The sequence below is a fragment of the Dicentrarchus labrax genome, unplaced genomic scaffold, assembly GCF_905237075.1.
Source record: "Dicentrarchus labrax unplaced genomic scaffold, dlabrax2021, whole genome shotgun sequence".
Taxonomy (NCBI): domain Eukaryota; kingdom Metazoa; phylum Chordata; class Actinopteri; family Moronidae; genus Dicentrarchus; species Dicentrarchus labrax.
This window is the reverse complement of record NW_026136707.1, coordinates 581,030-595,912: the sequence shown is the minus strand read 5'-3', so window position 1 is coordinate 595,912 and position 14,883 is coordinate 581,030. Positions and strand designations below refer to the sequence as shown.

General features: G+C 37.7%; 2 protein-coding genes across 5 annotated transcripts in view; both read left to right on the top strand.

Moving 5' to 3' along the window:
• The first annotated feature begins 2 nt into the window (after positions 1–2).
• Positions 3–6,501, top strand: LOC127366479 (uncharacterized). Of its 2 annotated transcripts, XR_007885314.1 has the most exons (8): positions 3–33; positions 266–292; positions 2,639–2,702; positions 3,310–3,395; positions 3,732–3,817; positions 4,578–4,731; positions 5,660–5,880; positions 6,212–6,501. XR_007885314.1 is itself a non-coding variant. In XM_051405422.1 (5 exons), the coding sequence occupies exons 2-5, from the start codon at positions 3,749–3,751 to the stop codon at positions 6,386–6,388; spliced, it is 621 nt and encodes a 206-aa protein (XP_051261382.1). In that variant the 5' UTR covers positions 2,642–3,395; positions 3,732–3,748; the 3' UTR covers positions 6,389–6,501. The 2 variants fall into 2 exon arrangements, 1 of the variants encoding a protein (XP_051261382.1); XM_051405422.1 differs by lacking the exons at positions 3–33; positions 266–292 and having other exon boundaries at positions 2,642–3,395.
• Positions 6,502–10,736: 4,235 nt separating this feature from the next.
• LOC127366478 (phospholipase A and acyltransferase 1-like) overlaps positions 10,737–14,883 on the top strand; it is a 26,174-nt gene continuing 22,027 nt past the window's right edge. For 2 of the 3 annotated variants that reach the window (XM_051405420.1, XM_051405418.1), the window contains exons 1-4: positions 10,737–10,895; positions 11,233–11,319; positions 11,629–11,773; positions 12,448–12,689. In XM_051405420.1, the coding sequence (XP_051261380.1) occupies positions 11,251–11,319; positions 11,629–11,773; positions 12,448–12,689 (456 nt within the window). In that variant the 5' untranslated portion in view covers positions 10,737–10,895; positions 11,233–11,250. Of the gene's footprint in view, positions 10,896–11,232; positions 11,320–11,628; positions 11,774–12,447; positions 12,690–12,857; positions 13,848–14,883 lie in introns of those variants that run through there. The other variant, XM_051405417.1, reaches the window with a different exon arrangement.

Sequence of the window (14,883 nt, the reverse complement as noted above, 5' to 3'; positions counted from 1 at the left end):
GGTGATGTACAGTCACAATTATTAAGTAATAAGGTAAACCCTCTCAGTTTTTAATAACAGAAATAATAATAATGATAATAAGAGTTATTTCCTTTACAGACTAGCTTCAGTTTTAACTCTTTGTGTTTCCTCTGTAGTTTTATCTGGCTGTTTCTGTACTTACTGTAGCAGAGGAGAGTAAGCAGCAGGCTCACTGTGCGCCAGTAACAGCGGTGGTTCTCATTAATAGCTGTTTTATATTAATGTCAGTATTTGTAATGTTTAGATGCTGTAGGACTTCAAGTACCCTGAGGTAATGTATTTTTATTCTTATCATTGTGGGTCTGCCATAACTTTTATTGTAGGTAGAAAGACTGAAACTAATAATGTCAGCAGGTGCTGGGTGTTTAATTATTAATTTAGCTTTGTAAATGATTAGAACCTTGTAGAGTATCTGTTTACTTTATTAACATTGTTATTTTTTTTATTATTATTATTATTTTATTTATTATTTTTAACATTCTGTGTTTTAGTCTTAGTTTTAGTTTCTTAGTCTGTATTCTAATTGATTTGAACCATTATGGGTTTTAAGTATAGGCTTTTGGTGGGAGTTCATTCACTTTAATGGTATGGTTTGTGCTTGAACGTCTTTATTAGTGTGGTCTTTCGCATTTATCACAGGTAGAACCAGTGGCGGTTCTATTATCTTGAATGATTGAATGATACCTTGGGCGAGACCCCCCCCGCAATAAAGAAAACCCCACAAAACTCTGCACAAACTGTTATGTTTCATTACAACATAAGTGAAGCAGAGAAATCCTTCATCAGAACAATTGGATTTAACTATTGCACTTGGAACAGGAAACACACTTTTTAAGATCTCCACCTCCAACATTGCCAAAAGACAATGAACACAGTTCTGCACAAAATATGACACTATAAGTTATCAGAACTTAGAGAACCACAAGGACATCCACACATATACACTATATACATAAATGTGCCAAAATATATACAACCAGATATATAAAAAGTAACAAGAGCAGAGAGCAACAATAATATATAATATTACAAATAATATATAGAATAAATATTTTAAATATCACAAAATCACCTTGGTGACCACATAATCGTTTTGTATTACCTATTTTTGTTAGCCATTTCACACAATTCAGAAAAACAAAAATGTGCATGAACTATAGGCCTGTATTTATTATATATATATAATGTATAATAATGTATTATAGGCCTGTGTTTATTATATTATGAATGAAATGTGCGTTATTTGGAAGAAAGTCGAGGGAGACCCAGAGGTGAATTGTCCCCCTCCCCCCTCCCCCCTCCCCTCCTCACACAGCTTCTGTGCACGGCACCTTCTCAGCAAGCAGGTGCGCTTGCAGCTGTAGAGTGTTATTGTTCTGTCCTGTTATGCTTAGTTATGCTCAGCAAAGGACTGGAAGGCCTGACACAGACTGACAACAACGAACTGAGACAAAGGAGCACACACACTGGTGAGGGGGAGGATAACTAGACACAGGTGAAAATAATCTGGGTGGGGCAGACAGCCGAAAACAGACAAAGACAGAAAGAGAAGTTACATAAAACACATGGGGAGGGACTCTTTCAACATAAAACAGAAAATAACTAAACTAAAACTCAAAACCATGACATGAAGTCTTCTTGACCCGGTGGTTAGAGTTGAAAACAGATAAAGTTTGGCTCTCTCCTCCCAGTGCTTTTACGCTCACTTTAAGGTGCCATATGTAAGATTCTGAAGCATTTATGTATACTTTTAAAGTATGAATCACTTTTTATTGCACATGTGTGAACGGGTTGTAACGTAACTTAAGACACGAGACCTTCCCCCTCCCTGATTTTCTGCAAAATCCAAGCATAGTATTAACTACTCAAATGAGCTTCTGGTTTATAATGCAGTTAGACAAATGTGTCAGTGTTTTACTCAGTAACTCTAAATTGTTCAGTATAAAGAAGTTAGCACATTAGCTCTAGTCCAGTTGTTAAAATGATCTCCACCATGCCGAGATTCAAATTCTGCTTTGGTAGCAATTAATCAGGAAAACACTTAATAATAATAATAATAATAACACTTTTTGCAAAATAATTACTTTTGATACTATTTTGTTGCTAATATTAAAAAATGTTTCACTTAAGATTAAAAATGAAGGACTTACTCATAATAGAGTATTTTTTCAACGTGGTATTGCTTTTTTTTACTTCAGTGAAATATCTGAGTAGCTTACTTCTTCCACTGTTGTTAAAATGTAACTAATCTGAATCCCGCAGCCATGTTGGACTCTTGTTGGCCAGCTACATTAGAACAGAGCCGCGTCAGCACTCTCCACGTCTAACGTTCTCATTTGAATACTAAAATAACCACATTTTTTATCTGAGCAGTGTGTCAATATATGTCCAAGGCTTTTCTACAGTTTTATTACAGTGAACTCTATAGCAATGAGCAGTTAACACAAAGCAGTGCCTTATCTTTTAACTGTTCTCTAAAAAGAAGCCTACATTTGTCTTTTCAGTTTTTAAGATCCCTAACATATCAACAGGGGCCAATCAAATGTCTGCCGGCTATAACTGAGTTGTGTGGTGTCCTTAGAATGAACATTTGAATTCTGTTGTTTTTTGTTTTCAGCTGCAACCAGGCTGCAGGAAATGTGCTCCAACTTTAACACCATTTAAAAGCAGCTAACAATGAGGTTAGTGTTGGTATGTGGGTGTGTGTTTTTAAAGTTGCAGCACATTATGTACGTATATACACCTTTCATGTTCTCTGCTCTTTAATGGAGAACATTGTCTTCACCACAGACTCGTGTCATTGACCTGCAGGGCTGTTTTTTAAACTTTTTGACTGGGGCGGCACAAGTGGGGCGCTGACTTATGCAGGGGAGTTTATGGACCCCAGTATGCTGAAATATAAAAAAAAATACCAGGCGAAAATAACACATTTACATCAACAGCAAAAAAATACATGTTTTTTTCCCAAAACTTTGAAAATGGCCATTTCAATTGTTCCATTTTCAAGATCTTGCCTAACTTTGGAGTGTTATTTAGCCCCCTTACTGACTTGCTAGCATGATATGATATATGGTGGTACCAATGCATGCATTATGTCATCTAGTTTCATATGATATGACCTGTATAAATGTGAGAAAAACCTGAAAAAAGGAATTATTTTGTTTTTGTTACTTTAGAATTAGCCGTTTTTATCCACAGGGGGAGCAGATCCTCTGCTACAGAGTGCATTTAAACAAACATATGGCATATACTGCATAGGCCTATGTAAATGTATTTAATAACTAACAGCTCCCAGTGGGCAGGACAAAGATATGAGGTATAAGGAGAACCCATTCCACCTGCACCAACAAGCTTCCCCGGTCTCACAGAAGAAGGTAAGACCTCTGAAACATTCATTTCTACAAAGATTTCTCCAGTGACGATCACTGAGGAAATACTTTTGTAAGACGGGTATATATATATATATATATATATATATATATATATATATATATATAATTTTGGAAGGTATTTGCTTGGTTTGAATTCCAACATCAGGGTGCTGCTTTAAATGCCTTGATACTGACAGAAAATAAAATACAAAATGTCACTTTAAATGTTGTTGAAAGACAAAGATGCTTTTGTCTCACGTGTGAGGTCTCTCTCTTTCAAAATGCTTAACATTAATTTTTAATTAAGTGTTACATTTTCTCTTGATTTCACTATGTCAGCTCCCTGTGGCTGAAAGATGAAAAACCTTATCTTGGCTGCTGTTATGCTTCAGCTAGTGATCACACAAAAAGACATTAGTAAGGAGGTAAGTTGCTTTAATACCCTTTTAAAAAATATATTTTGCTGCTCAACCTTGAATGTGTAGTTTTTGTGCGTAGGTGCAGTTAAGGTGATCATTGAGAATACAGGAAAGAGAGAATTTATTTTATTATAGATAACTTTTTGATTGTAAATATCTCTTGGCCAGCTTTGGAGTGTCTGAAAAGTAGCTTGATGAGAAAATACTTTTTCACCAACACTGTTTACAATTTGTAGTCCCAAAACTAACGCCACTTTTATTTGTTATTTTAATAAACAAATACATTAGTATCTCTAATATCTACAGTATAATAACAATAGTAAGGGGACTTTAGTAGCACATTAATGATAACAAGAACAAGGAAGGTGATGAAAATGGTGACAAACACTATCCTATATATATAAATATATCGGCTAAAACTACCCAATTGTGAATAATGCATATTGCTTCATTTAATATATTTATCACAGCCACTGCTATAGTGTACAGTCCTCACAGCACATTTCAAGGCCTGTGCTCTTTGTACCGCAGCCCTTACAGGACACTATAGACCAACTTAAGAGACCTTGATCGATGATTAAAAGTAAGGGATCCACAACCAAAGAAGTCTTATTATGAATATCTACTATACCTTAGTGGAGTATAAGAAGTTTCATCCTTTAGTATCACCTATCCACATTCATTATTTAGTCAATCTGAGTATTGTGTTGTACTTTGTACTGAATGTAAAAGTTGATCTAATTCATCTGATTTCATCTTTTCACAGTACAAATTTGGAGACATAATTTCATTTGGACACCCTTGTCCCGCCCCCACCCCCAAGACCCTGAGGTTTCCGTACTCGCACTATGGTATATATGTAGGTCCAAGCACAGGGATAGACGTCGGCCAAGGTGATAATGATATATTTCACAACTCAGGTAAATACAATAAAAATGAAATTATGCATATTTAAAACTCTGACCACAGTTTTAGTGTTAATGTAAGAGAATCTGCCTGACATCATATTCTAGCCTCCTGAGACCCAAGCTTTTGTTTGGTGTGCATTTTTAATTTCTCCTAGCTATTTGGGATTAGTAGGACCTGATAAACATAAAAACCAAGCATTGTCTTTGAACAATTAGTAGTTTTCACAAAAAATGATCATCCTCATATGAGGACATCAGGACATTATTTACCATAAAACTTTATCTGTATCTAAATATTTAATTTGATTTTAATTCAAATGAAGATATTTTAACTCAAAAACATTACATCATAGTGGCACATTAACAAAGTATTGAATAATAATCTCTAAAGGGGGCATTAGAAATCAGTACATTGATTAGTTTTTTTTTACTGAACTTAAGACCTTAACACTTACAGTCTAAAAAGTTGCCATAAGACATAATTAAATTATGTGTTCATATCTGCTCTGTAACACATCCTGATCATAGGAAATACACTTGTTTGTCGTCTTTAACAGAGTCTCTTTGCATGTCTCAAGTGCTATAACATTTGGATAACAAATATTCGGACTCATCGGACGAGAAATAACAGGTCACCTGCTGATAAGATGGCAAACTAGATCCCAAAATGGCAGCCAAGTTCTTTCATTCCGTGCACAGATAGACGTGTCAGTGTAAATGTTTAACTTTAGATAACTAACTGGTAGCTGTGTTGTGCTGTGAAACCATTCCTTTCTCTTCTTTGTAGTTTCAGGCTGCTGTAAGTGTTGTACAGTTACAGCAGCCTGTTTGTGCAGAAGAAACAGAAACCCATTGTCAGATCAAATACAGCAGGAGCAAGTAACAGATTTTGTGTGAAGTTTATATATAAAGTTTCTAAAAGATTTACTCTCACCAACAGGTTTTGAGAAACCAGACTGTGTATTTGGCAAATTTAAGTCTCTTAGGGGAATTGTAGTAACATCAAAGAAAAACTACCTTGATGGGATTGAAGGCTTCAATCCAGGAACCCAGGAAGACATAACTGAGCGAATCTCCAACGCCACTAAACACTGTGAAACTTTTGAAAACATCTGTGCACACCTTACCACCTATGTGCGCTATGGCACGATGTCACTGCAGGTAGGCAGATTCAACAGTGGCCCATAACTGTGTTTACCTACAATTTTCATCAAGGGCTCATCATTAAAAACTATATTTCCATACAATGCTCAAAGGTCCAGTGGGTAACATTTCGGAGGATCTATAGGTAGAAATGTAATAAAAGTTCAGTTCACCACTAGATGCCACTAAAGCCTACAAACAGGTCCTCTAAATGTCTAATGTTTTCTGTGTGTGTGTGTGTGTGTGTGTGTGTGTGTGTGTGTGTGTGTGTGTGTGTGTGTGTGTGTGTGTGTATGTGATATTTGCATGAAGGCAAAATTCAACTGCATGTGTTTTGTTTTTTTCACAGCATGATGATCGGACTAAATGTTTTGAAGCTGGACCAGCTAAAAACATACTGGACCAAGTAACCCTTAGCAGGATTTACGAAGCCAATTGTATAAAACAAGGTAAAAAAAATGGAAAAAGAGAACAGCAAACACAGAAAACAAAACAACAAACAAAGGCAAAAAAAAAAACCAAATAAACAAAAAAAGGTTCACAGCTAACAAGTATTTTAGCAGCTGGTCTCTACAGCCTGTCTTGCTCTCTGTTCTTTCCTCATGACATGAGGTCTTATTTGAAATAATAAAAAAATGAATGAGCAAGAACTGTGTGTGTTTTATTGTCCTCCATCTCTCCTTGTACACTAACTGATGACATCCAAACGTGGGATCAGACCACTGTTTTGGGGGTATTGGTGCGGCCTAAAATGCCTGATTTCCCTGCTGAAAATTCTAAAGGCTTGCAATGCATGTTGCAATGATTTCAGCCTTTTTTATTTGCACTGAAATTGTGGGAGAAAGTGAAAATTACAAACTTAGTTGCACTTTTTTTGTATCATCATAGTCCGTCATGTATGGCTCAACATTTTATGTGGGAATTGCTTTGACTAGTGAAGCTCTCGGGAAACTACAATGATTGCAGGTGTTGTTATTGTGTGGTTATTGGACAAAATTGCACGGTTGTGCAGATTAAAAAGACTGGTTTAATTTGCATTAATTGTTGCAACGTTGCAATGTCCTGGAGGAACTGAACTGCACAACTTGTGGTGGGTAGTGCTCTCTGTGTGACTTTATTTAGATGGTCTTATTTTACAAAGGAGATAATAAGAGAATATACTGCTGTATATATATATTTGATACTCATGGGTTTGTTACTAGCTATTAAAGGTCTAGTGTGTAACATTTAGGAGGATCTATTTGAAGCAATGAAACACCGGCTCTAGATGAGGACATTTGTGTCTTTGTAGTTTCTTCCTCATGCTTGGAAAAGGAGGGTGAAACGAGTGAGTTGCAATCTGCAACTACACCGCTTTATTTCCTGTGTCTGATAATCCATAAATAAAATCAAGCTAAATCAATCAAATGCCAATAAATCCCACACACTGGATCTTTAATGCTGCGTGTGCATTTACGCATGAGGCCCAGCAGCTTCATTGATTATTTCAATTTCAGGATCTAATGTTAATGAATGTTATTTGTTGCATTATTTTACACCTCCAGAAGTTCCCACACACAGTCCGGGTTCATGCAGTGACACTACTGCCTGAAAGCATCCTCTCTCATTATTAAATTAAGAAAACACTTAAAGGCTGCATCAATACAACACAGAATAAATACAGGAACCACCTGTTACCTCTCACTGCTCCACATAAGCAGCACAGGAATCATTTCTACTGGCTGAATGTGTTTATATTTGTTCATTATGTGCATCTGTATTTATTGATATTGTGATTGTAAACTCATTATTGAACTGTAGAGGAAAAAAATATATATTATTATTTTTCAGTATATAACCTTTGTGTTAACTGTGATTCTTTGTGTTACACCACTCTGTAGAAGGCTGTTTCCGCTGCACTGCAAATTAACTTGCTGTCTTAATACAAGGACAAACCACATTTGCTTCATGTAATACATGACAGGCTTAAAGATAGCCCGACCTACACATGTCTGATAAACTACATGATAACCACCTGCATACAAGGACAGACACATTTATAGCCTGGCTTGAACATCTAAACTTTTTCCTTTTTCTTTGGTCTGAGAAGGGAGGGCCCTCACTTGGGAATGCCTCCTTATTTGTCCCTGACATCTATCTCTTTATGAAACATCACAACTCTTTGTTCTTCTGCATATAAAAACCCTGGTATTAATGCAGTCTTCATCGACTCATCGGGAGACACTGACTGTTACTTGTTGATGTCGATCCTTCTGCGCAGAAGCTTTGAATAAATATACAAAGACAAATTTCTCTTTGTTTGGTTTTTCCTTTATTCGGTCAAACTTCCACCACAGAACAACCCAGAATATGGTCGTGGTGCCTTTTGAACACTGGAAAACATTTAAAAGTGTTTCTTGCTGACAGACAGACTCTCTTCTGCCTCTGACTTTAATATGATCATATCAAAGAGCAATTTCAGCGTCCAATCAATAACTTATATCCAATAAAAGGGCGCTTCGGTCAGTAAAAGACTTCCAAGAAGGCCACTCTTGTGTATCCTCGATCCTCGCTGCAGAAATAAGCGCTTTGGGGCGGCCTGCAAGATGGAGGACCAGAACAACTTCCGGTTCACTTCCTGTGTTTCCTGTCACTCCCTGTCTCTCTCTGTGTATCTGTGTGGTGAGCGTGGCATCACTCTCTCCTCTGGTCCCGATTCTCTACACCTGCTGAAGCACACCCGAAGCCAGTCAACCCCGCAGCATATCAACTCTCCAACTCTCACCCATTCATCGCCACATCGTCAGTCACCCTCAGTGGTATTTCATCTCAGCCTTTAGCTTGTCAGTTTTGTGATAACTTAGGATTTACTAGCTTTGATTTCCTGTCTTAGTTTAATACCATTCTAATCAAAATACCAATCAACCTACAGGTACCTAGGTCCAATCTTAAACACTGGTCTATGAATAAGGCTTTATTGTGATACAGGCAGTCATTTAGGCCCAACAATAGTTTTCTGGTTGAATGTTCAGCTCAAGTCTAGAAGGCCCTACAAGTCATGATGCCGAACATGAATCACAATAAGTTCAGGTATTGCACATCTTTAGCAGACCACCCAAAAATCCACTAGAATGCAGGAAATCACATCTACTTAATCCAAAATTTCCTGGGGGTGGACCTTCAGCTATGTCTGCTTCTCAGAATGTAACCAATATTGTCCATCTCCAGTAGGCTGCCCCTATCAACGGCTTTGGGCCTCCCCAAAAACCACCAGAATGCAGGGTACAACATGGGTACAACATCAAATGAATTCCAATTCTCTGATATCTGAGCCACCAACTCCTGTGGCTGCGTGCGCGGCATAATTTTGGTCACCCCCGACAAAATCTCACTCCAAGCCCATCTAAAAGTCAATTTTCTACCAACACATACTGCACTTTACTGTTTAAATGTATTTGATAACTGTTATCCTTTTGCTGTAAGTATTGAGCTGGACAAATATATGTTCTGGTGTATTCTTTAGTGTATATAAGGAGAAACCTTCATCTGCACCAACATACTTCCACCAAAGTTAAGACCTCTGAAACAAGGAATCCTGAGGAATTCTCCAATGACTATCTCTAATACAGTACTAGTGTATGACCGGTATGAGATAAAAGATTGGAGGTATGGGTATTTACTTCTAATAATTAATTAGAATTAGTAATTCTAAGTTCAGGGTGGCAATAATCATCCAGGCAAGATTGTGAAAAATATTTTGAGCAGAAGATAAGATCCAGATGACTTAAGATATTAAAATGATGAAAGATTATTGCAAAAACATTGTCTGCAGCAATCACATAGTTATAAATGCAGGGTGAAGATGAAGGAAGTATGTGTGATGTGTGCAAACAAAACACAAAACCAACCTAACCTCCAGCCAGATGGTGGAGGCCTGGGAGGAAGAGGAAGAGAAGAGAAAGAGGAACATAGACGCCACCCAAATAGGCTGAGGCCTAAACTAACAAGGTGCAACCAACCTCACAAGCAGAAGCAATTTAATTATTAGGGGTACAATTCTGAAAGAAAATCACATGTGAACCTGATATGTGTAGGCAAATATTTTGATGATGGTGGTGTTATCTGCAAACTTCTCAACAGAGTTGTTTCTATGCCAGGGGATGCAGTCCTGGGAGTACAATGTGAACAGGAGGGGGCTGAGCACACAGCCCTGAGGGGCTCCACGTTTGAGCACTAGAGTGTGACTAGTCCGGGGTCTGTTTGTAAGAAACTCCAATATGCAGTTGCAGAGTGTGGCAGTCAGACCCAGAGTGCTGGATTCCTAGGGTCCAGGCCAGCAGGAGAACCAAAGCACCTCATCAGAATGGGGGTTAGTGCCATAGCGTGGTTGTCGTTTAGACTACATACTGCTGACTTTTTAGGTACAGGTAACGGTGGCTGCCCTGTAGCAGGTGGGAACACTCTCCTGTGAGATAACTACGGAAACAGAAACTAGATTGAAAGAAAGCACGCAGGTCGCGAGCGTTGGATGCTTGTGTTGGGAGAGGTCGGAGGTCAAGAGTGCATTTAGCCATTAGCAAAAAGAGGCACTTACCCAAAAACTGAGACGCTCAGAAATGTAGCTGTCTCATTCTTGAGCAACAGCAAGAAGGGAGGAGTATGGTGTGAAACAGACATTGAGTTCCACCTGCTTATCTTGATCAAAAATGCTATAACCGCTAAATGCATATGTGATATTAAAAAAAAAGTTTTGATTGTGAAACTGTTTAAGAAGCAAACTTATATTTTGCTTGCGTCAGCTAGGCGTGTGTGCTCTGTGACCAATGAATAACTGTTCTGTTGAGTTTTTGACCATATATGTCAAAGAAGATGCCTTGACTTTAAATACATTTATTTAAGACATTGTATAAAAGGAGGAGTCGAGTTTAGTCTTTTTATTCTCTACCATCTCAAAGTACTTTCATTTCATCATTTTGGTCAATTGAAAGACAGACGACACTCTCTGGTCCCGATCCTTTCAACCCTCCATTCAAGGCTCTCTTCACAACATTTTGGTAAGACCCTTTGTTTTTTTGCAATTCTTGAAATGTTAGAAATGCTCATTGTTTCATTTCAGATGGGAGCTTGATGCGAACCCCTGGTGCACTACTACAATATGCACAATTCCTCAAACATACACTTCTCCTTGACTTGGAATGGCTGCATACTTATGATGATGAAGATGATATGACTTGATATTTTGAGGGTGGGGTGGTGTACTACAATACTTACAGACAGTTGCTTTAAAACTGGGGTTAACATGTTCATGTCTGGTCATTTATAAGGCTGTTGCTAACACACATCAGCCGTGGTGGCATGATTAACTGTCACATGTTCTTTTCACCATGTCAGCGCTCCACTGCCAGAAACATGAAAAACCCAATCCTGGTTGCTGTGATCGTTCTGCTGGCGATCACAGTAATACAGATCGATGGGAAAGTAAGTAACTTAAAATTGCATATTTTGTGTGAACAAGTGAAAACTCCAAAGAGATTCAATTTACTAAATAATACATATAAATAAAATATAAAAAATATAATTTAAAGTTTTGTGTTTTTACTTTATAACAGATTTAAATGATTGATCACACAATTACATTAAATTAATATTACTGAATGTTTTTAGTCAATTATCTAATTTATTAATTGGCATTAACTATTAATTACATTCATTATTGACTCTCTGATTATTGCACTGAATATAAAAGTTGATCTAATGTATCTACAATATGTTTTTTTCTGTTTACAGTACAAATTTGGAGACATAATTGTGTTTCCAAAGAAATGTTTCATGAAAGGAGCACGGCCTGTGTACAAGCACTATGCTATTTATGTGGGCCCAAGCAGTGAGATAGACATTGGGCAAGGTGACAACGACATATTTCACCGCACAGGTACGTGTAGTAAACTGATAATGTAAGTATGCACATCTAAACACAGTATTTCTGTCTGTCTAACATCATAGGCAGAGGCGGACCTAGAGAAATACTGATGGGATGGCCAGAGGGTGGCAGAAGTATTTGCCGATTTAATCGCATATAGAGAAATCCTATATAAGATTATTTGCTTGGTAAAGTGCCCAAATGAACATATTCAAACTCAAAAACATTACAACACATTAGTAAAGTGTTGAATAGAAACATCAATTTCAATTTCAATTTCAATTTTCCCCCAGTATTTTTTTAGTATGTACATATTAATGCTCTGCATATTGTTAACAGCTCACAGTTGAACAGCACAAACTGGTGGGATGTTGCGGGATGCCACTGAAACGCTTCCTTCCTCTTCCTTGTGCACTGTAAAACCTGATGAGTTTGTTCAGTACAGTAGTGACTGTTTGAGGAAACCGATCGCCTTAAACCATTTAAGTTTAATTAATTTACTTCTTTTATAAAGATGTGTTGTCAGGTTTTACAGTGTAGTCACAGCCTGCTGTAAATGCTGTACTGTTACAAACAAACCCATTTCTGATGCAAATGGAAATAAGAAAAGAGCAAATAAGCTACAGCAGGAATAAGTGTTTGATCTATATACAATATTTCTAATTAAGTTTTATTCTCACAAACAGGTGAGTACACTCTGAAGACTGACTGTAGGTTTGATAAACTTGAAACAACGAGAGGAAAATGGAAGGAGAGAGTGGACAATTACCTTGATGGCATTCCCGAAATGAAAAACGCCACTAACGAGGAAGACATAATAAAGCGGATCAACCTTACCATTCAGAACTGTAGAGAATATGGCGTCTTTGGCAACAACTGTGAACACCTTGCTACCTACGTGCGCTATGGCCTGAAGATATCACTGCAGGTATGTATGTATAGGTTATACTGTTCAGATACAGAGAATAACGGACAGACATCTGCCATCTAACAAAGTTAGCTTAGAAAAATTTCTAATGTGTAATGCCAAATGTATATGAAGTTGAAGTAATGTGCAAGAAAGCAAACTTTAACATCTGTTTTGCTTTTTTCACAGCGGGGAACATTGGCTAAATTTCTTTTCAGAATTCCATCCAAAGTCAGAAAAATACTGGGCGGAATAAAAAAAGATGAAGCAAAAGAGATGAGCTGTGAATCTGTCCACGGTACTACCGACAGAAAAGGGAACTTCTTCTCACGCATGATTAAGAAAATTAAAAGTCTAGGGTGACTTAAAACAACGCCTGATACCCGTCTGCAGTCTTTGCCAATTTATGATGTTCAACCATGCAGTTTAACAGCAGTGTGTATACCATAAAACTTCAATTAATAGCTTTTATTTGCTTCAGTCGCTGAACTCAACATGCCTATATGTAGCACAGACTTCTATATGGGACAGGCATTTAATTCCTTTTGCACAAAACTCATTAAAGACTGGAAATCAAATTCTTTATTTAAACCAGCATTAATATATTACTTTTATAATAATTAGTCTATCGAATATCCCATTACGAATAATTCATTTGATCCTGAGAGAGAGACTGAAAGTGCATCTAAGCCAACCTCATGCATATGAAAAATACTGGTAGCCTATCTTAGATTTTGTAGTCAGCAAGGTAATGAAAACAAGCACACCCAACAACACGGTGCAGGAAAAGAGAAAGTCAGCAGACAGTGAGCAATGGACCCGGTGGGCTTTAAGAGCTTTTATACATCCAAAGAACTTCTATATAATCCAGACCAGGCGTCTGATTGAAACCCTGCTTTTAACTGAAGTTTTATGGTATTTCAAATATTAGAATTGCTTATTGCTTATTTTATTTCCTATGAATATGTCTCTTCTACACCAATTTTGCCATCTATTTCTATATTCATCTTCATCTATTAGTTTTTGTCATTTTGTATTTACAACAGGATAAGGAATAGTGCTCTTTTTCTCTTCACATGCCATTTCAGATATTAAAAATGTAAATCCCTTTACGTCAGTATATTGTATTTAGTATGTATTTACCTTGCTGATTGATAAAGCCATGTATGCACTGCTAAATGTGACCTCTTTTTATTTTCCCTTTATGCTCTGGAGAGAGTGTTGCTTCTGTTAAGTGCGGTAGGGCGGGAAAAATGTAAAGAAATGAGTGTATGCCCAATGTATCGTGCTTGTCAACATGTAAAAATAAAAGAAAACAAACAGTCCAGTGTGCAGTCCATCTAGTGGTGGAGTTTCAGATTGCAACCATCTAAATACAGCTCAGTTTTTCGAATGTGGAGGAGAAATCATGCTGGCTGCAGATCTCACAGAAAACATGAGACGCCTCATTGAGCCAGCGTCTGGTGTGTCCGTTTGAAGTTATCGTAGAAACATGGCGGTTCAACATGGCGGACTCTGTGGAAGAGCCAAAAGGGTCCAACTGCAGCGCCTCAGTTCAGTTCAGTCATTTTGTTTAATTAATATTCAAGATGGGAAACACAAACATAAAAAACAAAAACAAAAAAACACCTTAACATAAAACATTCTAGAAGCGCCGCAGAGAGTGGCAGCTCGACGCAACAGCTCCCGCTCCGCCTCTTATTTTTTCGCCTTCAATCTTACTATTTCTTTATTCCTTCTTAAATAGCACTGTGTTTATTGTTGTAAACAGACCTCCAGTGTTGGTAGTTAATTTTTTTACTTTTTTAGCTGTAGTTGAATTTAGTTTTTTTAAATATAAACAATGTGTAGGAATGTGGACACAACAACCACCACACAACAAAACACCGGAGGTTATTCACGTGAGGACTTCCTATGGTATCGGGATTTACGTGTCGCATGCCCGAGGGAGACCCTGGTCGAGTTAAGGAGACGAAGGAGAGGAACCAGAGCAGGCACGTTGGTGAGGACCAAGAAGACAGGAAGGCGGTGGAGATACAAGCCATGTCTTCCCTCGGTTGTCATGGGAACGTTATCCACTCCACCGTTGCAGACCTCAGACACGTATGGGAAGCTGAAAGCCATCATGGGCACCCCTGGTCATTCACGGATGCAGCCAGAGCATCGTCAGTACAGCAGACCCAGTATTAAAGTGTTTGACGGTCATTTGACCATG

What these genes read in the sequence shown, in the direction of transcription:
- LOC127366479 (XM_051405422.1), top strand. Translation starts at nt 3,749, where the DNA reads ATGAAAAACCTTATCTTGGCTGCTGTTATGCTTCAGCTAGTGATCACA. An exon ending in AAAAAGACATTAGTAAGGAG is followed by an intron (nt 3,818 to 4,577) that starts GTAAGTTGCTTT and finishes ATCTTTTCACAG; the next exon opens with TACAAATTTGGAGACATAAT. An exon ending in TGATATATTTCACAACTCAG is followed by an intron (nt 4,732 to 5,659) that starts GTAAATACAATA and finishes TCTCACCAACAG; the next exon opens with GTTTTGAGAAACCAGACTGT.